This window comes from Mastacembelus armatus, chromosome 20 (assembly GCF_900324485.2).
Source record: "Mastacembelus armatus chromosome 20, fMasArm1.2, whole genome shotgun sequence".
Lineage (NCBI taxonomy): Eukaryota > Metazoa > Chordata > Actinopteri > Synbranchiformes > Mastacembelidae > Mastacembelus > Mastacembelus armatus.
In genome coordinates, this window is record NC_046652.1 from 16,596,625 (window position 1) to 16,618,744 (window position 22,120).

At 44.3% G+C, this 22,120-nt stretch overlaps 1 protein-coding gene across 1 annotated transcript; it reads left to right on the top strand.

Annotated features, from left to right (window-relative positions):
- The first annotated feature begins 1,553 nt into the window (after positions 1 to 1,553).
- LOC113121990 (NACHT, LRR and PYD domains-containing protein 12-like) lies at positions 1,554 to 20,445 on the top strand. Its single transcript, XM_026292877.1, has 9 exons — positions 1,554 to 1,568; positions 2,925 to 4,014; positions 4,378 to 4,449; positions 4,761 to 4,898; positions 4,998 to 5,093; positions 5,258 to 7,130; positions 13,575 to 13,751; positions 18,775 to 18,920; positions 20,420 to 20,445. The coding sequence occupies exons 2-9, from the start codon at positions 3,762 to 3,764 to the stop codon at positions 20,443 to 20,445; spliced, it is 2,781 nt and encodes a 926-aa protein (XP_026148662.1). The 5' UTR covers positions 1,554 to 1,568; positions 2,925 to 3,761.
- The last annotated feature ends 1,675 nt before the right edge of the window (positions 20,446 to 22,120 follow it).

A 22,120-nucleotide genomic window follows, 5' to 3' on the forward strand; every position in this document is an offset into this window, starting at 1 on the left:
AAACTCAATTTCAAAGATCCAATGAATATTTTGGCAGGATTGACATTTGAATTCAATTTATTTCCAAACAACAAACTATAATGACTCTAATTATTACTTCTAAATGAACTACAGAAGAAATCTCATATATAGAGAAATGCTGTGCAGTCCAAAGTCCAAGCTTTGTGTCTGTAATGTAGTTCTGTAGAAAGGAGCAGTGAATGGGAGAAACCACATAACCAAGTGTTGTTGTTTGTTTCAGCCACTAGATGGAGACACAACATTGTCATTTGATGTCACTTTCTTCTCTCTGGCTTTAGTTTGTGTGTTTTTGGCTTTTTCACAGAAAAAAAAAAAGAGAGCAGCACTTAAAATATTAAAATAAGAGAGACTTAGAAATAGAAGCCTCAAGTTTCAGGCTCTTTAGAGCAGAAGGATTAACTTCACTTCTGTAAAAAATTATTCACAGGGTAAATTGCTGTGACTAATTTAAAATGGGTTTCTTTAACTTTAGGAGCAATAGGAAAGGAGAGATAGAAGGAAAAGGATTTTTTACACAAAGAAATATCTAAACAGTCCCTTGAATAACATGAATTAAAGTCTCCAAAAGTTTTTTGTTTGAAAACCGAATTAAAAACTTTATTACATTTCTTATCCAACAAATTAATGACACCCACTTTTAGGGCAGACAAGGCAGGAGTTACCAAGGAGTATTGTAAGGAGCCCTGAATCAACTGGAGTAAGGCCATTGGAAGAGCTTTGCATAATATCTCATAATCTTTCTTGGAAACTACAAGATTAAATCTAATTTAAAATTCTTCTAAGGAAAGTAGTTGGCTGTTGGAATTTAAGATATCAGTAACAAATTTAATGTCGTTATTGTACCAATCAGATTTAAAAACTGACTTCCTCTTTATAGTAATAGCCCTATTATTCCACAGCAGTGCATTATGGGGTGAAAAACTGTGGGACAATAACATTTTGCCAAAATTAAGGGCTTGTTTTTGGAAATTAGATAATTTGACAGGAATTTTTGGGATCTCAAAATCACATTTAAACAGAAAATCAATCCCTCCAACCTTATTAAACAAACTACTGGGAATGTGGTACCATATTGATTGAGGCTGGGAAATACAACCTTTAAGCCATTTGGCTCTAAGAGCTGCAATAAAAGATTCAAAATCTGTGGCTTTTAAACCCCCATTTTCATAGGAAATACTCGGGGTCCACAGGGACTTTGGGCAGTAACAGGCTTTCCCCTTATTATCGTGACGCTTTGGTGGAAACAGGTTTTCCAGTAAATCACGTGGGACGAAGCAGTCTGACCTCACCCCTTCAAAGTAAAGGTCGCCTCTATTTCTAAAAGTCTAAAATAAAGAATGGCATCAAAAATGCCCAGAATGCACCGCGGTGACGTGTGTCTGGCTGTGACCTCTTGTTTATTTATTTCCGGTCCCTCTCCTCCCCCACCAAAGTATTTTAGACGTATAGAGGCGAGGCGAGGCTTTTATAGTGAAGGAGCTGGACAGGAAGTGTGGTGGAGTAGCGGGGGCAGCGTTGGTTTTCAAACTAATAGTTTGTGAGGCACGGTAAGTTCGCCTCTTATTTTCTTTATGGTTTCACTGTCCGAGGCTCCAGTTCAGGGTCCAGGTGGACTGTGGGAGCTGGACTATGTGCTGGTCTGGTCCGTGGTCTGAGGGGCAGCAGTTTTTATATATTGAGGATTTTTGCTCAGTAGTTTCTGTGAAAGGTGAAAGTCCGAGTCGTGTTGAAGAGCTGTCGTCCTGTTTCCTGTGAGTTTCTGGAGACGACAGCTCTGGGACCTTTCTGGGAAAAGTGCGTCAGAAACAAAAAGTAGATCCAGCCTGGACTTTAGTTTGACTGACGGAAACTTGGCTCATATTGACCTGATCAGGAATCAATAAGCGAATCAATAAAGAATCGGACCAATAGGCAGAATCAATACTGGTCCTGGTCTCAATCCCCATCCCTACTTATACACAACATTTAGGTATTTGTCTTGTAGTATTAGGTGGAGTACTTTAGAGTAAATAGACACATTGTGTGTGTTGCTGTGTTGGATTTAATTCATGTTGTCCACTTGTTGGTACCTGGACCCTCAGAGTACCAGCTGCTGGGACCATGTCCTGGACTTTGTTGTGTAGTGGGCTTGGGGTTCTGGTTGGACTGGTCTTTCTGCAAATACACTAAAAGGATTGGAGTGTAATGTGAGTACTAACTAACATTATATATCACAGTTTATTTGCTGTGTACTTCAAAGTGTACTGCAAATACACTAAAAAGCAGGCTAGAAGTATATAAGTAGTACCTGTAGGTTCAGTACCCAGTAGAGCTGCAGTACAACAGTAAACCCAGATCAGGGTGGGTAGTGTACTCATGTGTGTATAGTGGTACTGCTGTAACCACAGGGTCATGTGACTTCCTGTGGTGCAGCAGAATATGTTCAGTCGGTGACTCCATGTTGAGAGCAGACAGCAGGAGGAGGAAAAGTGAAGCTGAGGCAGGTGAGTGTTAATCCAACATTATTATGATCTGACTGTTGGAGGCTCACACTCACTTTTCTCTCTGTGGACTGTGGAGGGAAGAACCTGGGTCCACACAAAGCCGCTGAAACTAAAGGAGGAAACAACAGGCCATGACTTCCTGTGGACACAAAGTCCTGATCCGCTGAAGAATCCACATGAAAGCTGCAGCTGAGCCCAGAACAGAGGCCCAGCTTTAAAGACAGTTGCCTGCTCTGAGTCCACTGGACTCTGGCTTCATGTCCGTGTGGCTGCACTTCCTGTTTTCTGATTTGTTACTGTGTCAGTTGAATGAAACTTTGAAACTTCCTGTCTGTGAGCATTTGTGGATTCAGGGCTCCATAAACAGTCAATTGATCAGTGATTGATGTGAAATCAGTAAAACCATGTTTGTGTTTGCAGAGGTCAGTACCACAGACAGAGACCAGAGTGTCCAGGATCCAGCTGTCTGTGTGTGAAGAGGGACTGGTCCAGGCCTGATCCTATGATATTCAGTCCTGAACCTGGATCCTGAGACCCTCAGTAAGAGACAGTTCCTACTGTAAACTGAGCTGAAGATGAGTCCGTGTTGGACTGGGGTTCAGAATGAGTAGAAGTAGGAGTCCTGGTGGATCCTTACTGAGCGAGCACAGGAAGAAAATATTTCTTCAGATATTTCACAGTTTGGAACGTCTTTAGTTTGGTTTCTCACAATAAGACAAAGCTCATCTAACATCAAACATCATGACCTTAAGCTGTGAGGTGAAGAAAACCTTTTCCAGAAATACACAGCAGTGTTTTTCTCATGGACCTGTTCTGTGTAGTTTCCCTAAAGAGAACCAACAGGTGGACAGTAGCAGTGAGTGGAACAGACACTGCAGTCCTGCCCACACACTCCAGCCTGTGGATACACTAAATAAAGTGTGAAGTCAAATGTTAACAAGCAAAAATATGGCTTTTGACTTGAAGTCCAACTTATTCCAAACATTTCCTTTTTCAAATTTGTAATAATTACGTATCTTTGATTCATTTTTTGTTGTGAACTCAGTGATGACTTTAGTGTCTCACTCCATCTGTTCACACTCGGTTTAAATTGGACTCAGGGCAGCTGGAGTTTGTGTCCAGAAACATCTCGAATTCATCTGGATTTTTGTTATTTCATCATTGTCAGAACAGGCTCCGGTAAAAACTCCAACAAAAGTAGAAACAATAAGACAACTAACTGTTGACACTGGTCTCTGATCACACCAGGGACTCACAATGGGACCAGAGGACATATTAGATATTCTAGAGGATCTGGGAGAAGATGAATTTAAAAAGTTCAAGTGGTTCCTGGAGCAGGAAGGCATCAGAAGGAGCCAGCTGGAGGGGGCAAGAAGACATGACACTGTGAGTCTGATGGTGCAGAGATATGAACTTGATGGAGCTGTGGAGGTGACCAAGAAGGTGTTAGAGAAGATTCCCAGGAAGGACCTGGTGCAGAGTCTGTCAGACATCAGCTCAGGACCAGAAGGTCAGTAACAGAAAGAGGAAAGGACAGTGCTGTTTTTTTAACAGAATTCAGGTTTTACCAGTTAGACTTTAATCCTGTCCAACAACCAGACAGTGGACTTGTTGAAATTCACTGAACTGGAATTTGCTTGAAAGTTCAGAAGGTTCATGTTGTGATTTAAGATGATATCACGTTAGTGATGAAAACATTACACTGGTGCTGTTCTAAGAGAAAATCCTGGTCTTGGCTGGTGTTTCATTTGGAGCAGGAAGACATGCAGTGTTGTCCACCTGAGTCTGAACATGTGGCCATTAAAAATGACACTAAACCAAATCCACATGAACGTAACTATGAAAATAACAGACACCCCCCTTTGTCTCTCAGCAGGACCCCTCTGGTCTCAGATGTCTGAGGCTCACCCTCCTCAGGACCCTTCAGCAGCTCCTCACACTAAAGGTAAATCTGCTTGTTTTGAATCAGGGGAAGACACAGATCACATCCCTGGACAGATGGATCAGACATGATAAGGCTATAATTACAGTCACATAGTAAAAAGAAGCTGCATCTGTAGACATGTGCACTAATGCTTTTATGTTCTTCCCCATCTAAGTTGTTCTGTTCCTTCTAAATCCATACTGCTGTTCACATAGTAATTTATATTTTCCATAAACTCATCCAGCTGTTTTATAAAGACTTTTTCCAATGTTTTAGAAAATTGGGTTGTCAATGTCTTGTATCACATTTTATCAACCTTTATTTTTTTTCAGCTGCAGCTCAGAGGGAAGCACCAAACATCACAGTCACTGCCCAGGATGGAAGTGTCAGCATGGCACCTCAGATTACTGGTACTCATGTGAGTGGTGATGTAAACATCACTGTAAACATGAATGTAAACAACACACCTGGTAAATATTGACCTGAATTTATGAAGCTCCGTCTGTTTATTTGTGTGATTGCATTAATCAGTCTGAGTTTCTCAAGAGATGTTCCTGTTCCTGTTTCAGGTCAGGTTCCTGCCAGGACACATGAGGCTGATGATGTTGCAAAGATGTCTGAAGCTCACCCTCCTCAGGACCCTTCAGCAGCTCCTCACACTAAAGGTAAATCTGCTTGTTTTGAATCAGTGGAAGACACAGATCACATCCCTGGACAGATGGATCAGACATGATAAGGCTGTAATTACAGTCACATAGTAAAAAGAAGCTGCATCTGTAGACATGTGCACTAATGCTTTTATGTTCTTCCCCATCTATGTTTGGCTCAGTTGTGGTGGTTCCAGTACCAGAGCCACAGTCCATCACATACTATCAGGAGATGCTCCAGTCAAACCTCAAAGACAGGTTCATGTGTGCAACACAAGGATGGACACAGAATAAGGATAAGCAGCGTCTGGATAAGATCTACACTGAACTGTACATCACAGCTGGAGCCTCCATACACATCAGCGAACAGCACGAGGTCAGGCAGATTGAGATGGCAGGGAAGAAAACCGATACAGAGAAACCAGTGAAACCCAGTGACATGTTCAAACCTCCTCCTGAACAATACAGACCCATAAAAACAGTGCTGACCAATGGGATCGCAGGAATTGGAAAAACATTCCTTGTGCACAAGTTTGTGTTGGACTGGGCTGAAGGGCGAACCAATCAGGACGTGGATCTGCTTTTCCCCCTCACCTTCCGTCACCTGAATCCACTGAAGGGAAACCAGTTCAGTCTGGCAGAGCTCCTGCATGAATGTATTAAGGAAACTGTTGGGATCAAGGAGGAGGCTCTGAATTTCATCTTTCAAAAGCTGCAGTCATCAGGAAACACCAACTATGACAAGAGTAAATTCAAGCTCCTGTTTATTTTGGATGGACTGGATGAGAGTCGCCTCCAGCTGGACTGTAGTACCAATGAAACTCAGAGACTTAAATTTGAAGTGACTGAGTCCACCTCAGTGGACGAGCTGCTGACAAACCTCATCAGGGGGAAACTGCTTCCCTCCGCTCGCCTCTGGATAACCACCAGACCTGCAGCAGCCAATCAGGTCCACCCAGATTTTGTGGACATAGTGACAGAGGTCAGAGGGTTCACAGACCAACAGAAGGAGGAGTACTTCAGGAAGAGGTTCACAGATGAGGAGCGGTCCAATAAAGTCATTTCTCACATCAAGAGCTCACGAAGCCTCCACATCATGTGTCACATCCCGGTCTTCTGCTGGATCACTGCTACAGTTCTGGAGGATCTGTTGGAAACCAGAGAGGTGGAAGAGCTGCCCAAGACCCTGACTGAGGTGTACAGAGAGTTCCTGTGGTTCCAGATCAAACAGAGAGAAGAGAAATACGGATCAGAAGGCTCAGAAAAGTGTTTTCAGGACATGAAGTCATTAGCAAAACTGGGTTTTCAGCAGCTGCAAGAAGGAAACCTGGTCTTTTATGAGAAAGACTTAAAAGAGAGCGGCATTGATGTCAGACAAGCCTCAGTGTACTCAGGAGTGTTCACAGAGATCTTTAAAGAGGAGAGGGGCAGGAAGAATGAAGCCATGATGTTCAGCTTTGTTCATCTGAGTGTTCAGGAGTTTCTGGCTGCAGTCTACATAGTCTACTGTTACAACAACAGGAAGACACAGGTACTGGAGGAGTTCCTGGGGCGAAAGTACAATTTAATGAGGGAAAACAAAGCTCATTTAACCCTAGATGACTTCCTGTTGAGAGCCATGGAGAAATCCCTGCAAAGTAAAAGTGGCCACCTGGACCTGTTTGTCCGCTTCCTTCATGGCCTCTGTCTGGAGTCCAACCAGAGAGTGTTAGGAGGCCTGCTGGGTCAGCCAAAGACCAGTCCAGAAACCATCCAGAGAGCCATCAACAACCTGAAGGAGATGAACAGAGTTGATATCTCTCCTGACAGAAGCATCAACATCTTCCACTGTCTGATGGAGCTGAACGACCACTCAGTCCATCAGGAGATCCAAGAGTTCCTGAAGTCAGGGAACAGATCAGGGAAGAGTCTCTCTGAGATCCAGTGCTCAGCTCTGGCCTACATGCTGCAGATGTCTGAGGAGGTTCTGGATGAGTTGGACCTGAACCAGTATAATACAACAAACCAGGGACGACAGAGATTGATTCCAGCTGTGAGGAACTACAGAAAGGCTGAGTAAGTCCAGATGTGTCCAAGTGAAAAAAATCTATTTTTGTATATTTTCTAAAAGTATATTGAGTATACTTTGAAATACTTGAAGTTGTGTTAAAATGAAACCAGTGAAGTTGCTGGAAGCTGCACTATAAATCTGCTTTAGTACATGAAAAACCTATTTTTCACGTATTATTGGGTACTTTTGCTGCCCAAAATACTACACTACTGTTAAAATATACATGAAACATTTGAAGTTGACTTGTTGCAAATGTCCAAAATCTATAGTGACATTAAACTGACAGTGTATTACTAATGGACTTTGAGTCAAAGTAAATGTACTTGAAATATACTCTGAACTCATTTGAACTATGTATGAAATGCAATAGAATGAGGTTTGAAATGTGAAAAAAGTATGCAAAGTATATTTTTCACAGTATTTGAGTATTTGTTGTGAAAACGAGCCACTGACTTTGTGTTAAATTGCAACCAAGTTGAACATATTGCATTAAAAGACACAATGATATTGGATTGATACTCCTAGTAAATATAAGTCCACTATAAGCACCATTGTGTGTTTAATAAATACACCAACAATGCCCTCTGAATGGATTCTCCAAACACTGAGTCTGAAATGTAGATACTTTACTTAGATTCCAATCCAATGATGTTGGACTAAAAGCACTACTTCCTGTTAGCATGTTCTCAAATGCTCTTACTTTGAAAAGCCCAGTGCACTTTGAAGACGTTCTAAAAGGACTGAAAATAATCTGAACTCCTACACAAAGTCCAAAACTCGTCAGTCCAACAAATATTGATTTGAACTCTAACACTATTAAATCCAGCCATTTAAGGGCTTTGGAACAAAACAAGTCATTCAAGGTAACAACAATAACAATAAACAGGAACAACAGTTTGTTTTCTATTAGTGAGGTCAAAGTATTATTTGGCTGCACCACTATGGGACTAACATGGATTTTAGTGATCTTCAGGATTCTGCATAGTTCTCCGAAGAATTCTGTCCAAACATCCAAAATACATGAAGTAAACATGTAGTATGAAAGAGTATTTTGAAGTGAAACTTTGTCCACAGGAATTAGACCACTTCCAAGAGTCCACTTTTCCACAGCCAGTACATGTATGTATGTACACACACATTGTGTACATACATACATACACATACATTCCTTCTTCAGCTTGACAGCATCCCTTCGGGGATTGCCGCCACAACAGAGTTTGTGCGGGAGGTTGAGCGGTACCGACTAGATAGTTGGGCTCACCTCCACGCACAGCCTGGGCTCTGGAACCCAGCTCCTTGTCTTCTACTCTGGAGTTGCTCGCGGTGAGAGGCGGCAAGCTGGTGTGGGCTTGAAGTGATGATATCATTTCAATATACTTTGCAAACATTTACTTTGAATCTGCTTTTTTTGTCTCAGTAACTCTTTGACTAATCTTGTACTTTGGAGACTCACCAAAAATGTACTTTTACTACGTTTCAACACAAGCACAAAAACACTTGGTAAAATGTGTGAACACACTTTATCTGCTAAACGTAGAATTGAAGTCTGAAACAATAGATTGATTTTTCACTTGGGTGATCATCACCATAATGTTCCTCTTGTTTATTGTGAGAATGACAGCAGCTGGATTTTGTCCCAGATGTTCTTGAGCTGTTCCAAATGGTGTCAGTCCAAAAGCTGCAGATGTTCCTGTTGTTTTTTTTCTCTCTGTCCAGTGAATGAACACAGTTCTTCTTTTTCTTTCCAATGGTTTTTCCATGGGACACATTTTTCTTCTGTTTCTCTTCACACACTGATGTTTTTCTGCCACATGTGAACAAATGTCCAACATTGGAATAAACAGGGACAGGCCTGTTGTGGAAGTTCCAAAGGGACTCAGTTCTCTTTCATAGCATTCGTTTCGTGTCTCACTATGGGAACGCCTCCAGCGTGACCTCATCAGAAGCTTCAATACCACTACGCCAGCCTGCGGGCTGGCACTAGTGATGACTATGTCAGGAGGGGCGGGGACCTCCCCCTATATAATAGGCTGACATTGTCAGTCGTCATTCAAAAACCTCTTCTCGCTTCTCACAGAAGCTTGCAGACAACTGTGCTATCGGCGCTAAAGCTAACCTGTCCACAGAGTCGAGTGAAAACTCGGTCACCGGGCGCTTTGTGCTCTACAGTACGGTTGTTCTGTAGCTGACGAGCAGTAGCGATACTATTCGACAGCTAACCGGTGACAGTAGCAATACTTCCACCACTTGAAGTAGCGATACTTCAAGAATAGCTGAAGTAGAAATACTTCGACCACCACCGGTGGCGTTAGCGGTATCTGCTGGTAGCAATAACCACACGCTAACAACACCCCACACAAGGTAGCAATACCTCGGGGAAGTAGCTCTACTTTCCCCACGCTAGCCGAGAGAAAAGCATTTTCTCTGGCTCCGACAGCTGCACAAGCTGCTCGGCTAACTCACGGAGCTGCCAGCGTCCCCTCTGCTAGTCATGGCCACGGCTAACAAACCCGGTGAAACCGTGAAAAGCCCGAAGCTCTGCCCCTGCGTCAATAAGATATCTAACTGGGACACTCACCCGGTATGTGTGCCGTGTCTGGGCTTACCCCACGCTCAGGCCGCTTTATCCTCCACCGACGGATGTATCCATTGCGCTGCCCTCCCACGCAAGCTGCTCCGCCGTCGGCTAGCCCGCCAGACTAACCTGGGCGGCGCCGATCCTATGCTGTCGGAGGTAGCCCCGCAGCGAGGCGAGTGGGTCATGTCCAAGGTGGAGGGCCCCGCGCACGCCTCGGGACCGAGTTGGGCGGACGCGGACCCGGAGTTCACTGACGCCTGTTTCCCATCGGAGGGAAGCGCAGCACCCCGCGTCATGCTGGAGGGAGGAGGCGACAACGAGGAGGGAGAGTCCGATGACGGTGATGATGAGCAGGAATCCACACTCTTCACTGTTACGGGTGAGGCTGCAAAGCCCGCCGCCATGACGGGAGACATCCCGCGGGCATCATCCCCTCTTGATCTTGACATGCAGGACATGTGCAAACGTGCAGCTGCCAGGCTCAACATCCCGTGGCCCGCAATTCAAGCTGAGGCAGTGAAATGTCGCTTTGATGGAAAGAAACGGCCAAAAGCGAAGAAGACGGGTAAACAGATGTTGCCAATATTTCCAGAGCTGCTGGATGAGATAGCGGCAACATGGAAAAACAGACCATACAGCGAGAAGCACCCCATCGTGGGAGGCTCCCTGTTGGACTGCGAGGGAATGGAGAAACACAGGCTCCACCACATGCCGCCCATAGAGCCGCTGGTAGCGACCCACCTCCACCCGAAGACGTCTCTGTCGTCCTCGGCTCCATCTCTCCCTCACAAGGCAGACCGCTTTCAGTCCAGCCTCACTGAAAAGTGCTACAAGGCGGCGGCTCTATCAGCAAGAGCCCTAAATACTTCTTCAATGTTGATGGCTTACCAAGCCGAGTTAGAAGAAGACATGACGGCTAAGCCAGATAATGCCCTGTGGGAGGAAATCTGCGTCATGACAGACCATGTCCTCCGCCTCCATAAGGTGGCCATCCAAGCCACCGGCAGAGCGATGGGTCTCATGGTTCTCCAGGAAAGGGCGTGCTGGCTCGGGCTCACCAACCTCACGACCAAGGAGAAAGAGGAACTCCTCGACACTCCGGTCGTTCCCAGTGGTCTCTTCGGCGCGGCTGTCGCCTCCATGCAGAAGAGATGTGAGGAGAAAAAGAGAGATGACGAGGCGTTGAAGCTTTGTCTGCCGAGGAAGGCTCCCGTCGTTCCAGGCACATCATGCCAGTCATATGCGCAGACAGTCTCTCATACAGCCCCTGCTTTCCGGACCCCCAAAGTGTCCAAAACACAGGGAGCCCCACAAGCCCCCAGAGGTGCAGCTAACCCGTGGGCAAGGAAGCAGCCTCCACAGGCCGGGCCTCACACCGCTCCACCGCCTCTCCCTGCCACTGTGACGGTGAGGAAGAAGAAGCGGCAGGCCTGACAGCTTCCCCACCAAGCGAGCCCAGTCAGCCCCCCCCCTCCGCTCGCCCGGCCGCTCTGCCCGATGGCTCCGTTCCAGAGCGAGTTCGGCGGGACTGGTTCCACACAGAGTGCAGTCCAAGAGCCAGCATTCATGTTCGGATGCCCGCCAGAGGGACACTCAGACAATGTTCTCAGTGTTGCATAAACACTTTTCATGTCATGCACTCTATAAGAAAATGGTCCCCACATGCGCATCCAGGGAGAATGCCGAGGGTGCTGTTAAAAAACATGCAGAAAAAAGATATGTTGAAAGACAAATAAAGATTTTTTTCTGTTGTAACACAGCCCGCGGAGGTCACTATCCCCGCGGCTGTGGCACAGACAGCCCGGGTGTCTCCGTGCCATGTGCCGGAGATGCCAGGGTGCATAGGCGGTGTGTACAGCGCACCTCAACCGGAGGGCGCCATCACACCGATGCTGACAGGGTGGCTGGTCAGTCCGCTATCCCTGCAAATGGGGAGCTGGACTGCCTGCACTCGATCGAAATGGGTGCTAAGAACGATAGAAAAGGGCTACAGACTACAGTTCAAAGTCGTTCCGCCTCGTTTCAAAGGCATAATCTCCCATGCTCAGGGCGAGTCCGCAAACATTCTCTTGGAGGAAATTTCCTCTTTGAGACAGAAAGGGGCTATAAGAGTGGTTCCTCCCGAGCAAACCCACAGTGGTTTCTACTCGAGGTATTTCCTAGTTCCAAAAAAGGGCGGGAAGGGGATGAGAGCCATTCTGGACCTCCGTGCCCTGAACCGCCATCTAAGGAAATACAGTTTCAGGATGCTGACTCATGCCTCTCTGCTACGATTTCTTCGAGCAGGCGACGGCGGTTCGCTTTCCAAGGGACAGCGTAAGAGTTCGTGGTGCTGCCTTTTGGGTTGTCTCTGAGCCCGAGGGTATTTGTGAAATGCACCGAGGCAGCAGTAGCCCCGCTCAGGGAGAGGGGTATTCGAGTAGCCACGTACATCGACGACTGGCTTGTCGCGGCCCCCACCTGCGAAGAAGTGGCCCGTCACACAGATGTTCTTGTAAAACATCTAGTGAGCCTGGGTTTCAAGCTGAATATAGAAAAGAGTGTGATGTCATCTGCTCAGCGCATCACCTTCATAGGGCTAACGTTGGATTCCCTTCAAGCCAGGGACAGCGTACGAGTTCGTGGTGCTGCCTTTTGGGCTGTCTCTGAGCCCGAGGGTATTTGTAAAATGCCCCGAGGCAGCAGTAGCCCCGCTCAGGGAGAGGGGTAGACTGCTCACTAGCTCTGCGTCAATGGAGGGCGTCTGGGTTTCTGACCCAGGGCGTATCCATGGGTCCCATCTTAACCAGGAAGGTGATCTCTATAGATGCCTCCCTTGTAGGCTGGGGTGCCACACACAAAGGGAGGACAGTGAAAGTCACGCGTTGTCTGTGCATCAGGAGTGTATCCAATTCTCTCCAGGGGATATAAGGGTCAGCATGCGACCTAACCCAGACTTTGTCCCTAAGGTTGTGGGGTCATGCTCTCCAATAGATTTGGTGGCCTTCCATCCACCGCCTTTCTCCTCGGAGGAGCACCGGCATCTGCATTCTCTGTGTCCAGTCCGTGCCCTGCGGATCTATATGGACAAGACTCTGGGTTTCAGGCGAAGTGATCAGTTGTTTGTGTCCTGGGCAAAGCCACATGTGGGGAAGCCTGTCTCAAAACAGCGTCTTTCCCACTGGATTGTGGGTGCTATAGCTCTAGCTTACACTAGCAAAGGTCTCCAGCCTCCCCCTGGTCTACGGGCTCACTCCACCAGGGGTCTGGTGACCTCCTGGGCTCTTTTTAAAGGAGTCTCTATTCAGGAACTGTGTGCCGCTGCATGTTGGGCTTCGCCCCTGACTTTGCGTAGTTTTATAAATTGGATGTTACAGCTCCTACCCTAGCACATGCTGTCCTTGGTGTGGGCACTTCACAGAGTGCAGCCCCCTCCATGTGATGCACCACTAGGGACAGTTGTCTTTCTTACAGGCGTCTGGCAATCCGGGAGTTGGTATATCTCCCATAGTGAGACACGAAACGAATGCTATGAAAGAGAACTTATTACCCAGGCTGGCGTAGTGGTATTGAAGCTTCTGATGAGGTCACGCTGGAGGCGTTCCCATAGTGAGACACTCACTCATGCTAATCAGAGAACCGGGGTTATAGCCATAACCTCAAGTTTTCTCTGCTTCCTGTCCAAGATGCAAGCAGAACAAAGATGAAGCGTCTGCAGTGTGACAGAGAGTGAGAAGAATTCTTATTTCATGTCCAACCCACTGAGAGAAGATCAGCTGAACCACTGATGTGAAGACACAACAGGACATGTCCCTGTTTGACATCAAGTGATTCAACTCAATATATTGTCTCTGTCATAATAACAGCTTTTCTAATATATGTGTCCTCACAGACTTTCTGGCTGTGGACTCTCAGAGACTCACTGTGAAGTCGTGGTCTCAGCTCTAAAGTCCAACCCCTCCCATCTGACAGAACTGGATCTGAGCTACAACAGGGGCCTGCAGGATCGAGGAGTGCAGCAGCTGTGTGGTGGACTGCAGAGTCCACACTGTAGACTGGAGACTCTGAGGTCAGTTGACTGACTGTTACTATTGTAGATCTTAGATGTTGAATCCACAACTAAAGCAACTGTGAATGTTGGTTGTTCCATTCAGTGTTTTCATTGTTCTTCTATTCTCAGCAGACTAAGAATGATTCCTTCAGTTTCACTTCATTTCACTGAGCTGTCTTCAATAATGTGTGTTCACTCATATTGAATAGTATATATTAATAATGATGTGTTTCTTTCTATAGAAGCTTTGAAGAACAGAGTGTCCCAAAAATGTCATCTGTCAGGAAGTTGTTCTGAATCCTTTGTGTTTCTAAACAAACTGTGGAAACAGTCCAAAGCTGAAACTGTTTCAACTGAAACTGTCCAGTGTCTGAGGGTAGGTGACAAGTTGGGTCAAAGGTCAAGGTACCTCCCATTTGTGGGCAGGGCATCCGGTAGTCTTTATAGGACAGGTGGTTCCAATTAGAAAGCCCTTTTGTCTAAGCCTGGCATGGTTGGTGTTTGCTGTGAGTCTTTGGCAGATTACTGGAGTTACCCTGGATGTGGTTGGACGAGTGTTGCCTAGTCACTGGGTTAAGATGTGTGGAGCCACGCTTAACCGTCCCCTCTAAGTATGCCATATTGGACCATTCTTGCCTCCGGGCTGGGAGAGGATAAATCCTATACAAGAGTCTAGTGCCAGACTGCTGTTCTGCATTATCTATAAGCCAGCCAACACTCAAAAGCCGATTGGTTATTTGTAGTATCAGGGTTGGATATTGCGGTGGGAAACTTAGGCCTCAGCACTTCCTTGTATGTGGGGCAGTAGTACTGCAAGTGTAACTTTGTGTGGGTTTGTAGTGTCAATTGATTTCTTTAATTTTATTAGCCATTGGGCAAGTGTGGGTTGTGTTTATTTGAGGCCTAAAGTTGCTCACCTGTAGTGAAACCTCTGGAGTTGTGGTATGTTTTAACAGGTGTTATGTTTCTTGTTTATTTTAATAAATTTCTAATATCTTTACTGACTCAATGCATGTCTCCTCTTACTGTTTGTTCTTACTATTAGCAAGGAGGTAGGAGAGTAAATCTACCTATCTCCCGCATTCCCTCGGTTACAAGTGTTTGTCCAAGTTTTGATCCCAACAATATGTCAATATTGGACCAGACTTATATCTGACATCCTCCTGAGAGCCAGAAGGAAAAAGGTTGGAATATTTTCATTTTGGAATAGAAGTGAAGACTTTGGGATGTGAGAAACAAAGTCCTCTTTCTTTTTGGGGAAGAACACGTCCCTGTAGTGGACATTGGGTCTTGCTTTGTCCCAAATACCACACAATAAGCATCAGTTTGCTGACGATAATGTTGGATTTTCTCTGCATTTCTATCTGATTTTTCTCACTTGATGAAACTCAGAGAAAACATATGACACAGTCAGTTGTCAACAATCTATGAATGGGATTCAAAGCTTGTGTTTAGAGGCCAATGACACAGTGGGGATCAGTCCCAACACAATGACATGATGTGGTCTGTGCATTGGGACTGGGCCATTAGAAAGCAGTTCTCAGCCTGTTGTCATTGCCAAGGCCTCAAATCCTGATGCTGTGTGAAGAAGCTTTGAGTAGTTTTTGTTCCTGAACTGAAGCCAGCAGCTTTTGGTCCTGACACTGTCCACCCAGTTTGTTCCCTAATCCAAATCTCATTGTGAAGAACAAATCCACAGTGTCTCTATAAAGTTGGTCCCATAGAAATGAAAGCACATGTGGAGCCCAGAGACACACAGATGATTAATCAAGTTGATCTCATCTCATTATTCTAATGAAAAGAAGAAGAATTATCATCATTATCACCATCCTCATTGTCGTCAACATCAGTGTCACATTGGATCTCCTTCTTTGCTTCTTTATTCAGGTTGGAGAAGTGCAGTTTGTCAGAGACCAGCTGTGGTTATCTGGCCTCAGCTCTGAAGTCCAACCCCTCCCATCTGAGACACCTGGACCTGGGTGACAACAACCTGCAGGATCCAGGAGTGCAACAGCTATGTGGTGGACTGCAGAGTCCAGACTGTAGACTGGAGGCTCTGAGGTCAGACCCCATGTTTAGGTTGTGTGCTGAGATGAATGTGATGTGAAAGTTGTGCTGACACTAAACTGCAGACATGAGGCTGATATTAGACTGATCCACACTGAGGATCTTCATGGGAAAGGCTGTTTTCCCTCTCAGAGAAATGTGGCTGCACAACATGAGTTTGTATAGATGGAGCCACAGGTGGAGCTGGCAGAGTTTCAGAGCTGAAGTCATTCCGTCTTTATTGAAGCAGCAGCATGTTGGCATTCATATTAATGACAGCTCTTTGTCCCTTTTTGGATGGGACTGCTTTGAACCTGCATCCTGTTGGATTCAGCTGTTTGGAGTTTCCACTTTCTAAACTTTTACTTTCTAAACCTTCTTCAGCTCTGAACACATTCTGAAACATTCAACACTTTCAAGAGGAACTTTGGTTTCTAACGTCACATCGTTGCTTCTTTATTCAGGTTGAGGGGCTGCAGTTTGTCAGAGACCAGCTGTGGTTACCTGGTCTCAGCTCTGAAGTCCAACCCCTCCCATCTGAGACACTTGGACTTGAGTCAGAACAACCTGCAGGATCCAGGAGTGCAGCAGCTGTGTGGTGGACTGCAGAGTCCAGACTGTAGACTGGAGACTCTGAGGTCAGTTCACTGACTGTTTGTTCCTATTGTAGGTCTTTAGTGTTGAATTATTGTTTGAACTCAGTGTTTGCACAGACATAACTTCTATTGAAGTTGATTTTCTTTTCCTGTCTTTGGATTTTTCTGAGGCTAAATTCAGTCTTTAGTCCCAAATGACTGAGTCTCACAGAAAGTTGGTCTCATTGTGTCTAAAGAGTCACATGTGTCAGCAGAAAATCCTCTGAACTAATATTTGTTGGAAATGGATCCAGTTTCTTTGATGCAGTAGAAATATTTCTTTGATCATTTGTATTGATGATTGAGGACACACACAGACAGGTGTGTTTCCATCGCTTCAGAGGACATTCCATTGACTTCCATTGATTTCCTGGAGACAAAGCCAAACCAGAAGCACTACTTGGTGAACCCTAAGCACAAGCTGAACCTCAACGTCCAGACAGCTTCTTCCCCACAGAAATCCAAACAGGTCCTGGACTCGAATATTGGCCCCTTTGGGGACATGTCCATTTCCAATCACCTTTCTGTCGTTCTTAGTTTAGGTTTCTTCATCCTGAGAGGGGCGATAGAGGCCAATACAGTAGGACATGTAGAGTGAAAAGATGAAATTAAATCCTGTGGACTCAGTGACGAAGTTCAACCATTCAAAGTAGATAAATGTGTTCATAAATGCATCATTGAATTCCCCAGGAGTGACCATCTAATTAATTAAGAACTGTCATGTTCTTAGTTAAGAGTCTATAATTCCTCAATATAAACAATAACGCACACACACATACACACACACTCACACATGCATCTACGCACACACACATACACACACAACCCCCCGCCCAAATAAATAAAGTACTTTATTAATTACTTTATGAATTACTATTAATCAATATAATTTAAATAATCTCAAATTTAATAACTGCTGTAACAACTGAATTTCCCCTTGGGGATTAATAAAGTACTTCTTCTTCTTCTTCTTCTTGAGATCCAGATCCCCCTGACTCTATGTAAATCCAGTATTTCAGCTCAGTCCTTGTCAGATTCCTCCACAGACTCCTGAGGAATTCAATGATGCATTTATGAACACACATTTATCTACTTTGAATAGTTGAACTTCCTCACTGAGTCCACAGGATTTAATTTCATCTTTTCACTCTACATGTCCTACTGTATTGGCCTCTATCGCCCCCCTCAGGATGAAGAGACCTAAAGTCTCTACAGAACCCTGGTTAAATGATATGAGCCCGAGTTGAAGAAGATGCTGCCCACAGGCAGAACGTCAGTAGAAGAAAGACTGGCTCCATGTGTCCCTGGGACTCCTGAGAAACTCTTTGAAGGACGACCAGAAAACCATTCAAACTGCTCCATCTGACTGTTTGTCTGAAATCCTGGTCAACTACTCTCAGGGCCCAAGAGCTTTATTTAGCAAACCTGTCATTGATCCATCCATCAGTGGACTGTCCAATGTCTCTACAAGAACCTTTTAGTGACAACAGGACTTCTGCTAGACAAGGCCTTGCTTAACCCTGTTTGGAACTGGGCTCAGGGTTTGATTTGCTCTGTGTCTTCAAGCACTTTGAGCCTGTTTCATTGTCTTTTCTTTCTGAAGTGATGAAACACTTGAAACCAGCCCCCTGTCCCCTGGATGGAGTTCCTGCTAAAGTCCTTAAGGAGGTTTTTAGCTCTTTCATGAATAACTGCCTCAGTCTAGGTGTGTTCCCAGCTGATTTCAAGCATGCAGTGGTCACTCCGTTACTGAAAAACCATGTTGACCCCTCAGTTTGATCCAGTTGTAGACCAGTTACTCATCTGACATTTCTCTCTAAAGTTTTAGGAAAAAGTGTTTTAATCAGTTTCTGACATTTTAGAAGAAAATCCCAGTTTTGAAGTCGACCCAGTCCAGAATGGGCACTATTAAAAATCCATCCTGATATGATGTTATCAGGTGAATAAAGCCAGAGAAGAAGATGCAGAGAGGGAAGAGACAGGAGACAGGAGAGCCTGGGGGAGCTTCCTTGGCTCAGATAGAATAAGGAGGAACAATTCAATGCATTGTTTTGCTGCACTTTGGAACTGGGTCAACAAACTTTAAGCAGGAAACTTTAAAGCTGCACAGTGACAGTATGAGCCATCAACTAGATTGATTCTGCTGTTGGCTGGAAAGCAGCTTCTCTTCCCATGTGCTGACAATAATATCATGATATAGTCAGACTATTATTACTATTATTCTGACTGTTCTCATATTATTCTTCTCATTATTATCATTCTACATTTCCCTTCAGGGATTAATCAAGTTGATCTCATCTCATTATTCTAATGAAAAGAAGAAGAATTGTCATCATCATTATCACCATCCTCATCCACAGGTTGTGGAGCTGCAGGTTGTCAAAGACCAGCTGTGGTTATCTGGTCTTGGCTCTGAAGTCCAACCCCTCCCATCTGAGAGAACTGGACCTGGGTGACAACAACCTGCAGGATCCAGGAGTGCAGCAGCTGTGTGGTGGACTGCAGAGTCCAGACTGTAGACTGGAGACTCTGGGGTCAGTTGACTGACTGTTTGTTCCTATTGTAGATCTTTAGTGTTGAATTATTGTTTGAACTCAGTGTTTGCACAGACATAACTTCTATTGAAGTTGATTTTCTTTTCCTGTCTTTGGATTTTTCTGAGGCTAAATTCAGTCTTTGACTGAGTCTCACAGAAAGTTGGTCTCATTGTGTCTAAAGAGTCACATGTGTCAGCAGAAAATCCTCTGAACTAATATTTGTTGGAAATGGATCCAGATGCAGTAGAAATATTTCCTGTGTTGTATTTATAATTTTGTGTTCTATTCATTGCTTATGTTTGTTGAAAAATTAAAAAGGAAGTTGATCTTTGCTTCTTTATTCAGGTTGTGGGGCTGCAGGTTGTCAGAGATCAGCTGTGTTTGTCTGGTCTCAGCTCTGAAGTCCAACCCCTCCCATCTGAGAGAACTGGACCTGGGCTGGAACATCCTGCAGTATCCAGATGTGCAGCAGCTACATGATCTTGTCCAGAGTCCAGACTGTAGCCTGCAGACTCTGAGGTCAGTAGAGGGCTGGAGTCAGTCCATGGTGCTTTCAGCAGGATTGGACTAAACCCAGTCAGTATCAAAGCAAATATCCAGGATTTGCTGTAAAACTCCAACCTTCTCAGTGAAGCTGTGAGAGGAGAACAGGGACAGGCTTCAGGATTGGACAGAAAGACAGAGAGAGAGACAACATTCAGCCAATCAGATCAGCCAGAAGCTTGTTGTGATCATCTGTTTGAGTTGATGTGAAAACGACTGTTGCTGATGAAGTAAGTCTCTGTGACCTCAGGTTTCTGACTTCTGCTTCTCTCTGCAGGTGGGAGTCATGGTCTATATAATATATATATATATTATATATATATATATAAAGGTTCCACTATCAGACATAACACTCTTCAGAAGAAAATTCTTCAAGAGGTACAGTTCAAGGCATTAAATGGGGTCTGCCCATAAAATCATTTCTTCAGATTCCTTATTCCTTGAATAAGTGGCTGAAATCCAAGTCCTTAACTGTGGACCTTCTGTCCTCCAGAGTAATTCAGTGTGGTGACAACACAAACCATGAAGTCCTAGTGAATATGTTGGTTGTGTTAACCCTCCCCCCCACTGGTAGGCCACTCCAGGACCTTGAAATGCTTTTTACAAAGCCACTCAGATCAGCCAAAGGGTATATAACTATTGTATATAAGTATTGAGATGAACTTTTGTTATTGACCAAATACTTATTTTCCACCATAATTTGTAAATAAATTCTTTAAAAATCAGACAGTGATTTTCTGGATTTTTTCTCATTTTGTCTCTGATAGTTGAGGTATACCTATGATGAAAATTACAGGCCTCTCTCATCTTTTTCAGTGGGAGAACTTGTACAATTGGTGGCTGACTAAATACTTTTTGCCCCACTGTATCCGATGTAACCTCTAGCCCCCTTTGTGTTTTTGTTTCTTATTGTTTCTCTTGGCAGTCCATGTTTCCAGTGTTGGATCTTGAACTGGTTTCTGTGTTGTATGTTATGTTAGATGTATGGTCAGCTCAGAACTTGGCTGCCTGGTGGATGGACACACACTTTGTGTTCATCCAAAGTTTCCAGAAAGACTGCTGATCATATTGCTGTCAGAGGTTTGATGAACACGGCCCTGCAGTCGCTCAGATCAGACAAGAAATGTCTGAAAAAGCTGCAAAAGCAGTTTCAGTGAAGTCTGTGATGAGGGCAGTATACATACATACATACATACATACATACATACAGGCTGAAGTCCCGTTCACGTTTCCTCTTCACAATGGCGTGGCCTTTATTAGATGAGGAAGCATCGATAGTCAGACGAGAATTCAGATGTGAGAGACCCTTCCAGGACAAGTCGGACCCATTGGCCTAACCTAACCAATATCTGAGGTAGAGACTCTCAGGCGATGGCATCAGATATTTCTGCAGGCTGCTGGGTCCAAAAATGAAACACGGGACAGGACAGAGCCATGTCCTCATTGTCCCACAGATGGTTTGTGTGATATTTAGCAAATGGCATGTTCCTTTATTCAGTTGGCGACAACATCTAGCTAAGTCAGTTAGCTACCTAGCTAATTTACCGCTTGCTAACATGTCTAGAACCACGACATCGACAGTGGGACCAAACAAGCCGTGTAAACGACCCCTGTTAGCTGATTGGCTTTTTTATTAGAAGCTATTTGATTGGAGGAGCATCCGTGAGCTCCCGCCCTGATCTTCTGCAAAGATTCATCATCTGTCTCCAGTGAAAACAGGGTCAGAAATGTGATCTGACCAAAGAAATGAGTTGAAACACTGAAAGAACAGAGCTGAATGTTTGGAAAGCAGATTTTAAAACTTGGAGAGACTGATTTGTAACACTGAACAAAATAAAGCAACCTTCAAATCTTACTTTCCAACTGTTTAAAGTTTTAAAACCATTTTGTAAGTGCTGAGTTTTTGTAAGTTTCATATCATGTTAGCCTGTTAAGGGTCAGAATGGGCAGACCTGAAACTGAAAAAGGTGTTGAATGTCTGAAAAAAGTGAGTTGAATGTTTGCTGAGCGAATTTTAAAACTTAAAAACTGATCTGAAACACTGAAAATAATGGAACATGTTTTTCAGATATTCATATTTTATCAAAATTTTGAATCATAACTTTCAGTTTTGAAACCAAAAGTTTCACATTAAAAATGTATTCGTAAACAAATAGGCTCCCTCTAGTGGTACACAGAGGAATCACTAAATTAAATATAAATGAATGTTAAAACAACACATTGTCATTAAATCTTTGAGTATTTTTGTCCATTTAAGTACAGGACGGTTTTTATTGAAATTTAGGTCCAAGTCATTGTAATGGAATCATTCTTTCCCTTTTTTATTCAGCTGTGTGTAAGCACAGTGCAGTTCTAACGTTCAAACTGTGGATTTCCAATGTTAAAATGGCTGACAACAAGAAATCTTCTTAGGAAGAAAACTGCCTGGTTTTTTAACTGTGCAGAGCTGTAGTTGAATAGTTAGGCCCACTACGCTACTGTATTTTAATGTTGGTCATTATGGTGGAACTTGGTCTAAAAAGTTGGAGAACCACTGATTTAAAGCAGCTTTACAGTATTGAATCTGAAAAAAAGTGTCAGTGTCACTTTGAGTTGGAATTCCAACTTTAAGCAGCTCTCCAGTGTG